We start from the raw sequence: 14,314 nt of genomic DNA, 5'->3' as shown, positions 1-14,314 counted from the left end.
GTACTTAAAAACATCCCACCCCTTCGGTGGCTGAGAGAGTTCAAGGCACTGCAAATTAAGAAAACACATGGAGATAGAAAGAAACGGAACTCTCTCCACCACCGCACAACACTGATTATTATTATATGAGTTTAATTATGTTATTGGTGATCTTTCAAAGTTATAAGAATTGAGCTTGATAATACTTTGGTTGTTTAAAGCTGCTATAATCAATATTCTAATCATAATACTTCAAACTACTGTGTAATGTGATAAGAACTTGTGGTGAGAGAAATTGTTTTGGTTTTCAAGCCAAAAACGTTACTTTATGTCCTGGTTTGCACTCACTGCTCTCATAGCTGGGGCAGCCAACATCACACAGACACAGTTGGAGAGCAGGTGTTGATTATGGTAGAGCATTTATCAGCTGAAAGAGTTGGTCCAGACCAACAACCCAGCAAAAAGAGGGCAAAATTGGAGTGTTCATCAGCATGGTTGCTAATAAATGCTAATGTTGCTTTGTCACTTTTTGGCGTTGATATGCAACTGTTTCCCAACTACATGAACTGAAAATGTGATCAGTCAATGTTGTGCTTAAAATGTGTTTCTGCTGCCTCCAAATGGTCCAAAAAGTGAAAAAGAGAATTTCTGACTTTTTGCATCTCTTCCTTTAGCGACACCTCTGCTTTCCCAGATCGTAGCCGCAACTTGGTAATAGTTGGTGAGTACAAAGCACAGCCTCGTCTTATAAAAAGTAAAAGTCATCAACATCCCAAGTGGCGGAGAGTGCACTTTGTCTCTCCTTGCCCTATTTCCAATAAATTTCACGTTGTGACCTTCAGGAAACTGCATGGAAATCACGCCTCTGAGCATCACGGGGCACAACTTCGTCTGCACGGTGCTGCAGCTATGAGTGGAACTATCATTAGTACTAGCTCTGGAGCTCCTGCCCTGACCCCCACCCCCCGACATCTCTGTGCAGTGTCCAGCTCGGTAATCCTGCTCTTCAAGGGCATGTCGCACTTCCTCTGGGTTCCAGCGCACCTCTGTGAGGAGCCAGAGGAAGACGGGGAAGGAGGGCACATGCAGTCAATGAAAGTGTTGGCACCTGGGTACATCGGAACAGAGATCTTTGTCACAAGAAATGCCTTTTAGTCTGGAGACTGTGATTAGTTTTAAGATGTTTTCCACGGCGGATATTTGACATGCACATCGTGTGTCACTGACAATATAAACAGTGGCGTTGTTAATTTCAAGTGTCTCATTGAAGACGTGACCATGTGAGTCGCTGCACACAATACAAGGACCCTGAAAAAGAAGCACTTGTCCACCTGGGGTTTTCTTTGTGTTATATGTAAAAATGTTTGTGGGGGAAAAAGCCTCCGATCGCCATAGTTACGAAGGCCGAGCACGTCCCCTATGAAGTCCACGCACACTTTGGATCAACATAGCTGCTTTGTCCACTGGGTGATAAGAGCAATCCTCCGGTGGCATACAGATGGGCCACTTCAGGCAATGATGCGATTACAGTTTATAAATATTCCTTCTCTTGACTACAAGTAGGCTATGAGCTATTAGAAACTGCAACAGTAGTTTGTTAGCGCTGAGTAAAGCCAGCAGACGTGTCTGAAAAACACTTTCATTTGAGTATGGTCTTTTAAACCATCCTAAGGACATATTAGAGAAACTAACATTGTAATTACTAGTAAAGTGCTTGTTCAGAACCGCCTGTTTGGAATGTTCGGTTTTCTTGTCCTGCATTAATGCTGCAGAGCTTCTTCAGAATTTGTCTTTGTCCTTAGTGAGTCCTCCTCAAACAGTTCTACAATATACTGTCCCTTTTTATTGTTTGTGTGCTCAATCTGGTGGGCAGAGATTTTAATAAACAGATTGAGGTGCAGAGTGAAGTTGGAAAACTTTGTGTCCCTCCTACCTGGTTTATCTGCAATGAAGATTTTGAAGTCAATGTTTTTCATAAAATGAAACTGACCAAGCATGTATACTTTTCACATGTGTGGTTCATGTAAGTTTAAATGATTTACTTAACTGATGTTGGTTTTTCATTTTTCGGGAGTCTGTTAAGGAACTAACGCAATCTTCTGACCTAAGATCACAAAATTTCAAAATAAGAGCTCTAATTACTACTCATTATATAGGAACGTTATCCTTTATAAATTGCCATCAAAATTATCTGGAGGCAAAATGTGTTTGGCCAACTACCTGCAATTACCTATAATGCTAAATCATATGGGGCCATAGCTTAAGCCTCAATCCCTAAGCCATATCTTATGCATAAAGGGATCATACATATTTAAGATGTTTTTACAGACATTGTGTTAAAATGAATGAGCTGAAAACATTTAGAGTTAACAATGGATATATTAGCTAATGTAGCCAAACAGCCATCATTACTGCTATTAGGCATATATGTACATATATATATATATATATAACATTTAAAAACTGGGTGGTAACACATTATGATGAATTCATATGTATAGTATTACAACTGTTTTACTGTGTTATCATAACATAATTGTGTTTCCATTTATTTATAGTAATATATACAAATAAAAATAAACCAGACCCATTCCAACACAGTCTTGTCCTATAAACCCTTTTCAGGCTGTAATTCATACATCATTATGTATTTTGTGAGTATGGAAAACTAGATAAACCACAGCTAGTTAGAGTAATTTCAGAGTAACAGTTCTCCAAGAATAATTTTAAATGAAATTTAATCACATAAATTGGTGTCAGTGGGACAATATTTTATATTTAAAAAAGATATCAATCCAAACCCTGACATGAGTGTATGCAGAGGCCTGGGGGAGCCCAATCTTAAATATTAATTTGATTTAAACGTTTGACAACTTGGCCTCTCCTCCAAATTGGAAATGGGGTCTGAATTTGTCCTCACATCACAATAGCACTGTTGATGTATTGTTTCACAGACGTTTATGGCCCTCAGTCCATCCTCTGCCAGGCACAGCCAACTCCCAGCAAAATACGTGACAAGACAGTCCATTGAAAAAGTAATGAGAGAAGACAGAGTATGCTGAGGATGTGCCAAAGAGGAGACGAGGAGAGACAGAAGAAAAAAGAACCACTTATTAATTCTTAAGACATATTAAAAATATGACATTCAGACGGGTGTACCAGGGTCAGGTGCTGCTTTATGAGACACCTCCTCTACACACACACACACTCATACATTTTCACTTTGATGTAATTCAGGCTTGTAAAATGACTTCTGCTCATGAATTCTGAGCCATGTTCATTTAGATGACTGACATATTTTTCCTTCAAATTCAATGAGATCAGTGAACTGAGTTAATGGCAAGCCAGGATCTCAGGCCTTTTTGCCTTTACCTAATTGAGCCACCAGTGGGTGATCAAGATACTTTGGCCTGACTTTTGGGAGGCCGTCTTGTCGTCCATACAGGTTGTCCCCTCTGAGCACACATACATAAAATACACATCGTCCTGCAGAATGAGCCTCGGTTTTGTCTCACAAATTGACTCGCTTTGTTTATCGGCTTCTGCAGCAGATATAAATACTTTTACACACACCCACACACACACACACACGCAAGCAGGAGTATGTTGGACCCTTCGAATCAATGCTTTTAGCGCGGCGGTGTAGAAAGGTGTTGTGTGTTCTCTTTACTTAAAACATGGCTCTGTTATTGCAAACCTGTGTTTCACTCTCAGGAATACTGTGACTATACTATGACCTAGAAAGATGCTGTGACTCTCAATATTTTGCCTGATGTCTTCACATGGAGAGACGACATTTTCACTGGTTTATAAAAGAGTAAAAGTACCATGTTGGGTTTGCTGAGGTTTGATACATTTTCATTTTGAGCTAAAAGCACAGATTCTCAGTGTGTTCATGCTCGAATATCTGTATAATCCGTAAGAGTGTAATGTGTGTTTCTGGCTTCGATAATCCATTTACAGACACACACTCATGTAGATATTGCAGTACTGATAACAGGCCTTTAGGATATTTTTGGATTGTGGCTCCCAGTGGTTGATTACAACGTGCTATCACCATTTTACAACAGCAGGCAGAGGCCATAGTTTTAGCAGAGCACACAGGGTTTTCATGTCTGACAACTCTGCATTTATTTTGTAAAGGGTTCACGGCGGCTGATGCAAATATCTTGCCTCAAACAGTTTCTGAAAGATTTTCACACCGATACACATTTTTAAGGCTCCCTTCCTAATAATAGGTTGTTAAAATCCTTGAAATAATCCAGTCAGATACTAAAGAAAACCTGTGTTTTGGTGTAACTGCTCAAAACTTGTGTTTTGCCAGTTGTGAGTCAGTCGCAGCCACCAATTATGTTTCACCCCGGTTTTAATGGCATCAAATATCTAATCAAAACCAAACTTATCAGAGCCATAAGAACTTGAACAAAAATCTGTTCGATAAGTAATATACCTAAAATTACAGAAATCATTGTATTCACTGTCGACTTTTTATTTTGATCTATGTCCCATCCAATAATTTGGAGGAGGTGGGATTTATAATCTATGGTGTAGCCATCCACCAGAAGAAGAAATCTTGAAACTAGAGATTGACACCATACAATCATTGCAAATGTTTACTGAGGTTATAAATCAAGTGACAAGTAGTCATTTTGTGACTTCTGCAGAAACGGACTTCTTTTAATACCAGTGGAGTCGACCTCTGCTGGTCATTCGAGAGAATACACGTTTAAGGCACTTCCGTATTGGCTTCACTTTCCAGACCAAGTATACATTTTTTCACACAGTCTATAATAATAACTGACAAACATAAAATTGTTCAAGGACTAAATGTGTGTTAGAGACACGCAGTGAAACATGGTGATTTGTTCCCCCTAGGGTTCGTATTTTATTCATCAGGACTTGATGCATCCAAGTATAAGTTCATTCGGTTTTGGCACCTTTAAAGATTTCATTTTCAAATTGAACAACACATTAAAAATCAAAAAGAACCAAATGAATGACTAAGGCTGTGTGAGTTTTAAAAATAAAATACATACATACATATATTTATATATTTATAAAGAAATCAACCAAACCATTTAAAAAAGCAGTTTTTGTCAGAGTAGAATGTTTGGTTTGTCTCACAAGAGCAATAAGAGAAAATGAACTAAATAAAAAAAAAAAAAAAAAATACACATGAAAACATTAATACTTAAAACTTTATCGTTTTTTGCTTTTTTCCCCTTACAATTATTAACCTTTAAAACTTAAGTTTCTCAAGAGCAGATTTGCTGTAATTTTATCGCATGCATTTAATTTCTGAACTTGTGAGTCACTTAGCTTTTCTTGTACTATTTCATATTTAAGTTGTTTTTATTTTTGTTCGACGTCCTCTTCTTTTCCTTCCCCTCTGCTCCTTCCTTTTTATTCTGCAGAAGTCGTATTTGGAGTCTTTGCTTTTTGAACTCTGACCCCTTTTGTTGTTTGTTCTTTCTGATGAGGGGTTCAATACTCCCATTACGACCCTCCCCCCGAAAAAGAAGGCGAACAGGGACTGAGAAAAAGACGAGAAGGTTCTGTTAACAGAAAAGATATTATTCTACTGTTCATTTTCAGCGTCTTTCTCTGGCGGCGTCAGTCGCTGTGTACTGCTGCGACTGAAAGGCCCTTTGCTGGTTCTCAACCTTCAAATGAACAGATACTAAAAGAGTCTTTTCTCGTGTTATCAACAGCACTTGGTTTAGTTATAACTTTTTTTTTTCATTTTTTTGCTTCGGTAAAGTCTGTAACTCTTGATTAATAACGTAATAATTTATTTATAAAAAGTAATACATATATATATAGTACCTTTGTTAGAGATTACAGATTGGGCTATTTCGTACTGAATCCCAAACTGTAACAATTCACAGTTTTAATGCAAAACATGAACAAATTAGATAATAAATAAAAGAGGTGGCGGGCTGGCTTAGGGGGAGCTTGACCTGTTGCTCCAAACAAACTGTGGAGCAAAAATGTCAAACCAAAGGGCAATGAAATCATGAAATCAACTCCCCCCTCCTCCCCTCTCTCGCTTTCAGTGCCCCAAACCTCATGAAAGCACCCTGTGCAGAAAAATTACACAACTCACTCTCTCGGTACGAACCTGGCTCACGCTTCTGCTATTCCACCCAGGAACTCGGCAGACCTGTTGAAACTCTCTCAACAATGCTAATGGAAAAGTCATGCACCTGAACAAAAAGAACAAATGTCTATAAACATGGAAATCCATCTTCTCCAGGGGCGTACTGCACCCACAGGGGTTCCCGTGTCTCCTGGTCTCCACTCTTTGCCGGGCCCGCCTGGCCTGTGTCAACTCCCTCATACCGGCGTGGTGCGGCGGTTCGCTGTGTTGGTGTTGCTCGAGTCTTTCAGGTCCTTCTGGATGCAGTTGTGGACCTGCAGGAAGTTGTGGTCCCTCTCGGAGTTGTAGGTAGCGGTAGGCGTGCCGGAGGACTTGAGAGTGTCCCGGGGCAGCGTGTACATGGAGATCTCCGTGGATGGCAGCGCGCTAAAGCCCTTGAGGCCCACTGGCGAGTTGTCGCGGGAGTGGGATGGGTCCGTGGAGCGGGAGGAGGAGCGCGAGCGACGTCTGTAGCGGTAGCGGTAGCTGGGGATCCGCGTTATGGCTGAGCCTTGGAGGTAGTCGGCTGCGCGCTCCCCTATTCGGAGCTGTCGATGGCGGTCGATGAACATGTGCACGGCCAAAACGCCAACCATCTCAGCCATGATGAAGGAGAGGGCACCGAAGTAGAAGGACCAGCCGTAAGAATAGCTGTTCTTCTTCGAGTCACTTTTTGAAGGGTCCCCCGAGTTGGCTGATATGTACACGATGATCCCGATGATGTTGCTCAGACCTAAGAGGATGGGGGATGCAGCATGGGCAAGGGAGGAGTGGATTATGGGTAATGAGTTGAAGAAAAGAGCAAAGAGAAACAAAAAGTTAAATTCAGGATGAGCTAGTTATTCTCAGTGTGTGGTTAATTTAATGTGCAGCATCATACCACATATGTTTAATATGCTGATTCACTGTGAACTATCAGGTCCATGCTGAACTGACTCCTCATCTTTGCCCTTTCAGTGAGAAACAGGCTCTCGACGAAGATCATTCATTGCGTCGAGAGCCTGTTTATTATTTATCCATATATACAGAAAATACTTTCACTCATTAGTTTAGACGCACACAGAGAAATGGTTGACATGATGAATCCGCCAAGATGGATCGCAGGGAAACGGTGTCAGAGAGATTTTATTTTTAGAGATGGGTCCCAGTGGGTGACTTTCAGCCCAGCAACAGGACGGAGAGGAAAGAAAGGAGAGCTTCACTTGAAATCTTAGTTTAGTCCAATTCCAGTATGCCAACACGAAGGAGGCGAAATATGTGGCCTATACTGCAGCTTGCCACCAAGGGGTGATCCAGATGATTTGGTTTCACTTTGGGGGAGCTGATATGTTGTCCATCTTTATATTCAGTCTATGGTTGGTGCACCTCCTATTGGAGCTACAGGTGGGATGTGTGGCTGAGGGGTAGAGCGTTCTTTCTCCAACCAGAAGGTCAGCAGTTCGATCCCAGTCTTTCCCATCTGCATGCTAGAGTGTCCTTGGCAAGATACTGAAGCGCTGCGGCTCCCTGGTGACCGTGTGTATTCAGCTTTAAGTAACGGCTTAGATCTTTTATTAAGGTAATGGTGTTTGACGCCACTGTTCTTGGACCATAGCAAGGCTGCTTTTGTGCAGCTTTGGAGGCTATAGTTTCAATACACAGCTGCTCAAAGAAGTTCTTGCCCATTGAATTGATGCCTGGCCTTCTGTATTACTATGTAGGAGTTTGACTCACCTGCAGACACAAAGAAGATCCCTGCGCTGAGGATGATGTTGTGACGTGACTTGTAGAACTCACTGGCAGCTATACACAGGCCTCCCATGAAGAGCAGGATGACACTGAGGATGGGGAAGATGCTGGAGGCTCGCACGGCACCTGGAAATCAGTGGAGGAGGGAAAAAGGGAAGGGGGGATGGAGGTGAGGGAAGGGAAGGTAGGGGTGTGATTGGGACAGCAGAGAAACAGAGGAAACAAAGACAGGAAAGCACATTAGAATCCATTTCAGCATCTGCTCCTCGTGTGTGAACACATCCCAATCAACACCCCATCAGGCCTGTGAAAGACTCCATCAACACTGTCTAGTGAGTGTGTGTCCCCACAGTGAGCCTGTTATCCAACCTTATGCAATCACGCTGCTTGACTCTCCCTCCCTCTCTCCGCACACTTCTCCGCAGACCTCGGAGCGAACTGCCTCGCTGCTTTATGTGAACGGCAGTCAACAAAAGGGCTACGGGGCTCTGGCATGTATACGAGCCATGCTGCAGTGCAGAGGCATGTCCTTGAAAAGCAAACGGCGTCCTTGCAGCTAATTAATAAGAAGCAAAAAAAAAACTGGAAACAGAATATGAAGTCACGTTAGCAGTCAAGACAGGGTCAAAAGGGGGAGGTAAGTGGTTGGGTACAATGAAGTCATGCTGGAGTCAGAGAACTGTTTGCAGAGGAAGTCTCCCAAACCCGTCCTTTATTTTCTTCTGTCACCTCCTGCCATCCTTTAGCCTCTGACTTTACCTCCCCCCTCTCTCCTGTTTAATATGCACGCTTAAACTTTCAGCCTTGGTACATTCTTCACCACTTCACCTCATCTCCCATATGGCTGCCGCCTCAGCCCTTCTCCCAGCTTCTACCCAAAGTGCTAAAGCCGGGCCGGGTGGCTCTGTGCTGAACTGGGGCCACCTGCACCTCCACGGGGAACCGCCAGGGCTCCTGGAGGCCCATCTGCCTCCTGCTGCCATTCACCACTCCGCTCCCCGTATACCTTTCTCCCTGTCAGGGATCCACTTATCCTCAACCCCCCCTGCACCCTGAGTTGACATGACGGTCAGCCACCTCAGTGGGGGAAGCCGCCCTGAGAGTGGCGAGCGGTGGTCATGGCCGACTGGGTGCTCATTGCTCACCGACCGCTGGGTGGTAACCACGGGGACAACCAGCACCTGATGAGGCTCCTTGAGCTGAGTGCTGTTGCAGCACATATCCATTGCCTGCCAAATAATGTGCCACACCCAGCTCTGATGAAAATAAGCTTTTAAAGTTTCATTAATGAAACACCGGCAGAGTGGTTCTCCATCACTTTGCTTTGTGACGCCTTAAAATGCAGCAACAACTACTTGGGACACCTTGTTAGACGTTAAATACATCAGTGACTTTTCAGCTCATTCAAATTCAACCAGGGTTCTTTTATTTGTATATTTTTTATAACCTATCCAGTATTTCATTATAAGAAGATAAAAATGAAAGGAAATGTCACAAAAATTCGATGGACATTGGGCAATTGCAGGCGTACACCCTGGACTGGTCACCAGCAAACATCCAGTCACACCAATGGGCGATTAAGAATCTGCAATTAACTTAGCCTGCATGTCTTTGGACTGTGGGAGGAGGCCGGAGTGTCGTTTTTTTCAGACAGAGAGCAGGACTTCTTGACTTCCTGTTCAGTTTTTGTAATGCTGCCACTCAAAACCCTGCTTGTGCGCACATTTCCTGCTCTCCAAGCTTCAGCTCTTCTCCTCTTCCTCAATCTGCTTCTGTGCTCGTGTGAAACTACGTCTACTCTCGGATTTCTCCTCGTCGTGCACTCCTCAACCAATAAAAAGTAAAAAGTAGAAATAAACACTGGATAGAGTTGAGATAGCTAATTCCTGCCTATACACGCACTTGACCAACCCTGAGTCAGTCTCAGCTGTCAAACATGTTTTACCTTGTTTTTATATAATCAAATAACTCATTAAAACCCAAGTTATCAGAAACATGAACTGTTGAACATACATCAGTGTGATAAGAACTACCTAAAATAACAGGAACCCTGTTTAAGAGAAATTCATTGATTTATTCATTGATTCAGTGATTCTGTATTGTGTTAAGTGTAATAAACAAACTAGGCTCTAAAAGCCACTCAAATTAAGTTTTTTTTTAATATTTCTATGTAAATATTATGTCGTCAGGACAGCAGTTATTAGAAATATTGTCAATATTCACATATTCTTTAAATTATCTATTCTTTGTTTTCTTACTCTGTATAAAACCTTTAAACTTGATTCAGCCACACAAAAAGACAAAATACGTTTTATGATATTAAGAAAATGTCCGCAGCTCTAAGTCTGAGTTTGAGAACATCACACATCATTAGTGAGCACCTTTTATGAATGTGCTTTTGACCTGACACGTGTAATGTCTGTGCTCGATGGCCGGCCAGTATTCGTCATATCATCATTCAACATCACCATGTGCTTATCTCTTTCTTTAACCTTGCCTGAAACTGCCCGTCCACTGAACTCCGTTCTGTTTGATGGAGACAACTTGAGCACCGTTATTCACCTCACTTCCATTTTTCTTCCATCTGTCCCTCTCTCGTCTGCTGCACGCGGTCATCTCATCGTCTTTGTCAACCGCCAAACGTCCCCCATCTCATTGTCTCTTTGTTCCCCCATCTCTCGCCCACTTAATTCACACTCAGTCCTAGTGCAAGACAATTTGAAAGATAAAGTGTTGTTTCGCCCTCTCTCTCCCCTCTGTCTTTCTCTGTGTCTACTCCCCCCCTTCTCCCATATGCCTCCTTGCTCAACCACAGGGGATTGTGGGGTTTAGGGTTACTGGTGCGGCGGGTTGATTAAATATTAAGTTGTCCTGAGAGCTGACCCTGCTCCAGTGTCCTGCTCTAAATGCATCACTCTTCCAACCCCCCCCCCCCCCCCCCCCCACACTCCGTTAACCATGAAGGTATTGACGCGGTCGTTCACAGCACATTACCTGAGAGAGGGCACCATGGCTTTTTTTTCATCCATCAGCTGCATTCGCAGAGACAAAAGGATAGAGGGCCAGCTAAATTCGATGATTGTTGACAATTTGTCTGTTTTATAGTGTAGCAGCTTAAGGTGACACCAAAGTTGCAGGAAACCTCAGAGAGGCAGACAAACGTAGAGAGAAGAGGATATAGACTGCCCTCATCTAGACAAAGATCTGATCACACTGACGTGATTTAGCCTCTTCACTTCAATTAGCATCTGACAACCTGTCATTTTATTTTAAAATGATGTCACGCAGACAAAAAGTTAACCCTGTAAACATGTTGAATTTGGTCTTTTTAGTTTCTGAAGCTGTTGCTGCCAAGTCTAGACATTATAAACAGAAACTTACATCATTTGAGCCTCATTATAGGCTGTGACATGTGGCTTGGATTTAAATCTTCTGGAAAACAGCGAGAAGGTTTGTGATGTTGGAGCTCTCAAGGATTCAAGAGGATCCAGCTCATTTGCATGGCCTCCAAGGATCGGCTGGCCGACAGTGTTTCTCCTTCTCCAGTCCTGCATTCTCTGTATTAACATCAATGTTTATCAGTGTGTTTAAAAGTGCAGTGACCTCCACAGTGACCTCCCAGCATACACTGGGCTGTCCCTGAGTTGGGACTGCGGTTTTCTGCCTCAAGGTGCCCCTGGGTTTGGCTGACCATGCTCTACCTCATAAGAAAGTCCCTGCACATTTTTCATGCCAGGATGCACTCTGTTCTCCTGCATAATACTGTGGCCACACAGCGCATGCATGACGCTGTCTCCCAGCAGCTTGTTGCCTGCAGTCAGGGCCAACCACGGGAATTGCCGGGGGAAGATGTGGCAACAACTCTGCCTCAGGGCGCTGGAACTGCTTCTATCTGAGAGGCCACTTATTTAAAGCCAATCCTCCCTCACCACTTTCTGGAGGTTTCACGTCTTCATTTTCATTAAGGATCTGCAGAGCCCCTGTCAGCGCTACGGATCCTGCCTGGGGGGATGTTTAAGCACAGCAGCGCCCCCGGGGGGGAGCCAGACAGAGAGAGAGGCTGACAGATAGACAGGGACGAGTCTGTGCTGTGGACGGGTTAGTGCAGACAAAAGTCCATGATACACCATGTTTAGTAGGGCTGCACAGGGCGAGACACATATATTGATTTGTTGATATACTGAATGGATGTTTGACCTTCTATTAAACTTTAGCTGTAGGCTAATAATGTCAGCCACCTCTGACATATTGAAGGTTTCTAACTGGACTCACAAACCCCTACAACAATAAAAGTGATTCTCTTTTTGTTCATACCTGTCCAGCAGCTCACATGAAATATATTAACTATAATTTCAGTCAAAGGCTAAACAAAACCTTTAAACACTTAATTTAAGGTGCAAATTTGTCTTGCAGAATGTGACAATTTAAAATTCATTTGTCAAAGGATTGAATTACAATTATAAGCTATGATAGTCAAAAAATTATAGGAAAAAAAATATAGATACAGGACCTTCGTGCTCTTCATACGTCACAAAAATAAATAATCCCAACACTTCTTAACACCGTCGGTTAATCTTTGCTACTTGTTCAAATAAAATAAAGACATAATAGCTACAGAAGGCTGCAATTGCAAACATTTTGGTCAAATTATAGTTTTTGCTGCCACGGCTGGAAAAGCATTAAGTTAAAATATTAACTTAACAATGGACTCTACTGTTAGTAATAGTAAAGTATTGGGGGCAAAATGTACCTTTTACTGATATATAATTTTTTGTGTATATGTTCATTGTTATAACTGATGAATGATTACCGATAAAAATGTTATTTTTTTTAGATAGTTTTGATTTGAATTATGTTATATGACAAATGAAAGGCTTCTTTATATATAGGGCTTAAAAAAACTTGTATTGTTGTCCAGTTCTAGTCTTGCAGCATGTGGTAATTTGTGCACATTTAGTAAAAGACGGTAATGCCATTGACCTCATCTCATCACCTTCCCAAACCAACTGTGACGCTCATTTGCGGTTCATCTGTTACACTTCATAGTTTATCGGGGCGGCCTGGTGAGCAGAGATCATCTCAGCCAGGGTGACATTGTTCTGACGGAGGCCTCTTGGGAGAGAGAGATAACGGTGGTGACTCTCCTCTGTGGTAAAACGCTGTCAATCTGCGGCTGCTGGAAAACAACGACCCCGTCCAAAGGAAAGATTTGACCTCCGTCCTAATAGCCGAAGACGGTGGCGACCTCTGTGGCGTCTTGTGTTTCTGAAGCTCTGGCCTCGGCCCACATGAAAGGATGCACTCAGGAGCACTGATTAGCTCTGAGGTCGCCATTTAGATTTGGGTGGAGGTCACGATCACACAGAGCAGCGAATCTTCAGTTTCTTCTTCCCATGACACCCACATGAGAATCACTGCTTTCAGACACGCCCCATTTATTGATGACACTTCTAACACGCGACTGACGCAAAAATAAAACAAAACAAATATCTCCCGGTGAATAATGCAATGGATCTGTTGCTGTTGTAAATGCGTCCTGCTGCATTGTGCATGTGTGAAAGTAAAAGTCCGGGTAAACTCTGTATCCCATTCTCATTATTTTACCCACAGGTCTAGACTGAAATAGCTTATGACATCAAGTCTAAGACCGTTTCAGGGGCTGAACATCCATTCACTGTACACTCAGCAGTGATGGCTATTTACACACTTTATCATGTTTATGTTTTCTGCTGATGACTTTTAAATTAAAACAGTTGTGAATCATTTTTATTATAATAGATTTTTTGCTTTACCCTTCTGCGGATAGCCAACGGCTGAGCAGCCACTACTGAGCATGGCAGATCATTTAAAAACCAAAAAAACAAGAAGAAACGTTTTGATGATTAAAAGGATGGAATTACTTGTTTTGTCTCTTCCGATTATAAGCGTCAGATGTTAGCATATCCTGCTAAGTTAGCCTGTAAGACAAATTGCATGTGATTAGCTAGCTAACGTACATGTCTCCACAGGCAGTGTCTTGCTCTGCCTGGCCGGGATAGGAGATAGTTAGCCCTGCCGCCCTGCCGTCCTGCCAGCATGTGTGCCAACCTGTTCACAGGCTGAAAGCAGATACTGTGCGTACTGTATTGATTGGCACAGCTGCAGCTCAGGCTGGTGTCCGAGCGCTGGCACTCTTCAATGCCGGCTGACAAACAACTTAATGAGACGCAGCAGCCATACAGGCCCTTAGCTGCTGGGCTTCCTCTGTGTCTCCCCTGATGCAACTGAATGGTAAATAGTCGCAATATTAAAGGCATCTGAGCATCGGAATCAGTTCCATACACGTCGAAATGAAACTCACATTGACTGGCAGTTGCTTTAATTTCCCAAAACAAACACACACAGGAGACAATCCACCAAACTCTGAAATACAACAAACTTGGATCATTTCATATTTATAGTATGAAGTCAAATATAAGTCAGTGAGTC

The 14,314-nt window shown here is 42.6% G+C and overlaps 1 protein-coding gene across 1 annotated transcript in view; it reads right to left on the bottom strand.

The window, feature by feature from the left end:
* Positions 1 to 4,706: 4,706 nt before the first annotated feature.
* Positions 4,707 to 14,314, bottom strand: part of cacng2a (calcium channel, voltage-dependent, gamma subunit 2a) — a 57,857-nt gene continuing 48,249 nt past the window's right edge. The window contains exons 3-4 of the mRNA XM_053443468.1: positions 7,832 to 7,972; positions 4,707 to 6,851 (exon numbers count right to left, since the gene is read on the bottom strand). Coding sequence (XP_053299443.1) covers positions 6,316 to 6,851; positions 7,832 to 7,972 — 677 coding nt within the window. The 3' untranslated portion in view covers positions 4,707 to 6,315. The remainder of the gene's footprint in view (positions 6,852 to 7,831; positions 7,973 to 14,314) is intronic.

This window comes from Pleuronectes platessa, chromosome 16 (assembly GCF_947347685.1).
Source record: "Pleuronectes platessa chromosome 16, fPlePla1.1, whole genome shotgun sequence".
In the NCBI taxonomy this organism is placed as follows: Eukaryota; Metazoa; Chordata; class Actinopteri; order Pleuronectiformes; family Pleuronectidae; genus Pleuronectes; species Pleuronectes platessa.
Note: the sequence above shows the minus strand (reverse complement) of the source record. Positions and strands in the feature narration are given on the sequence as shown.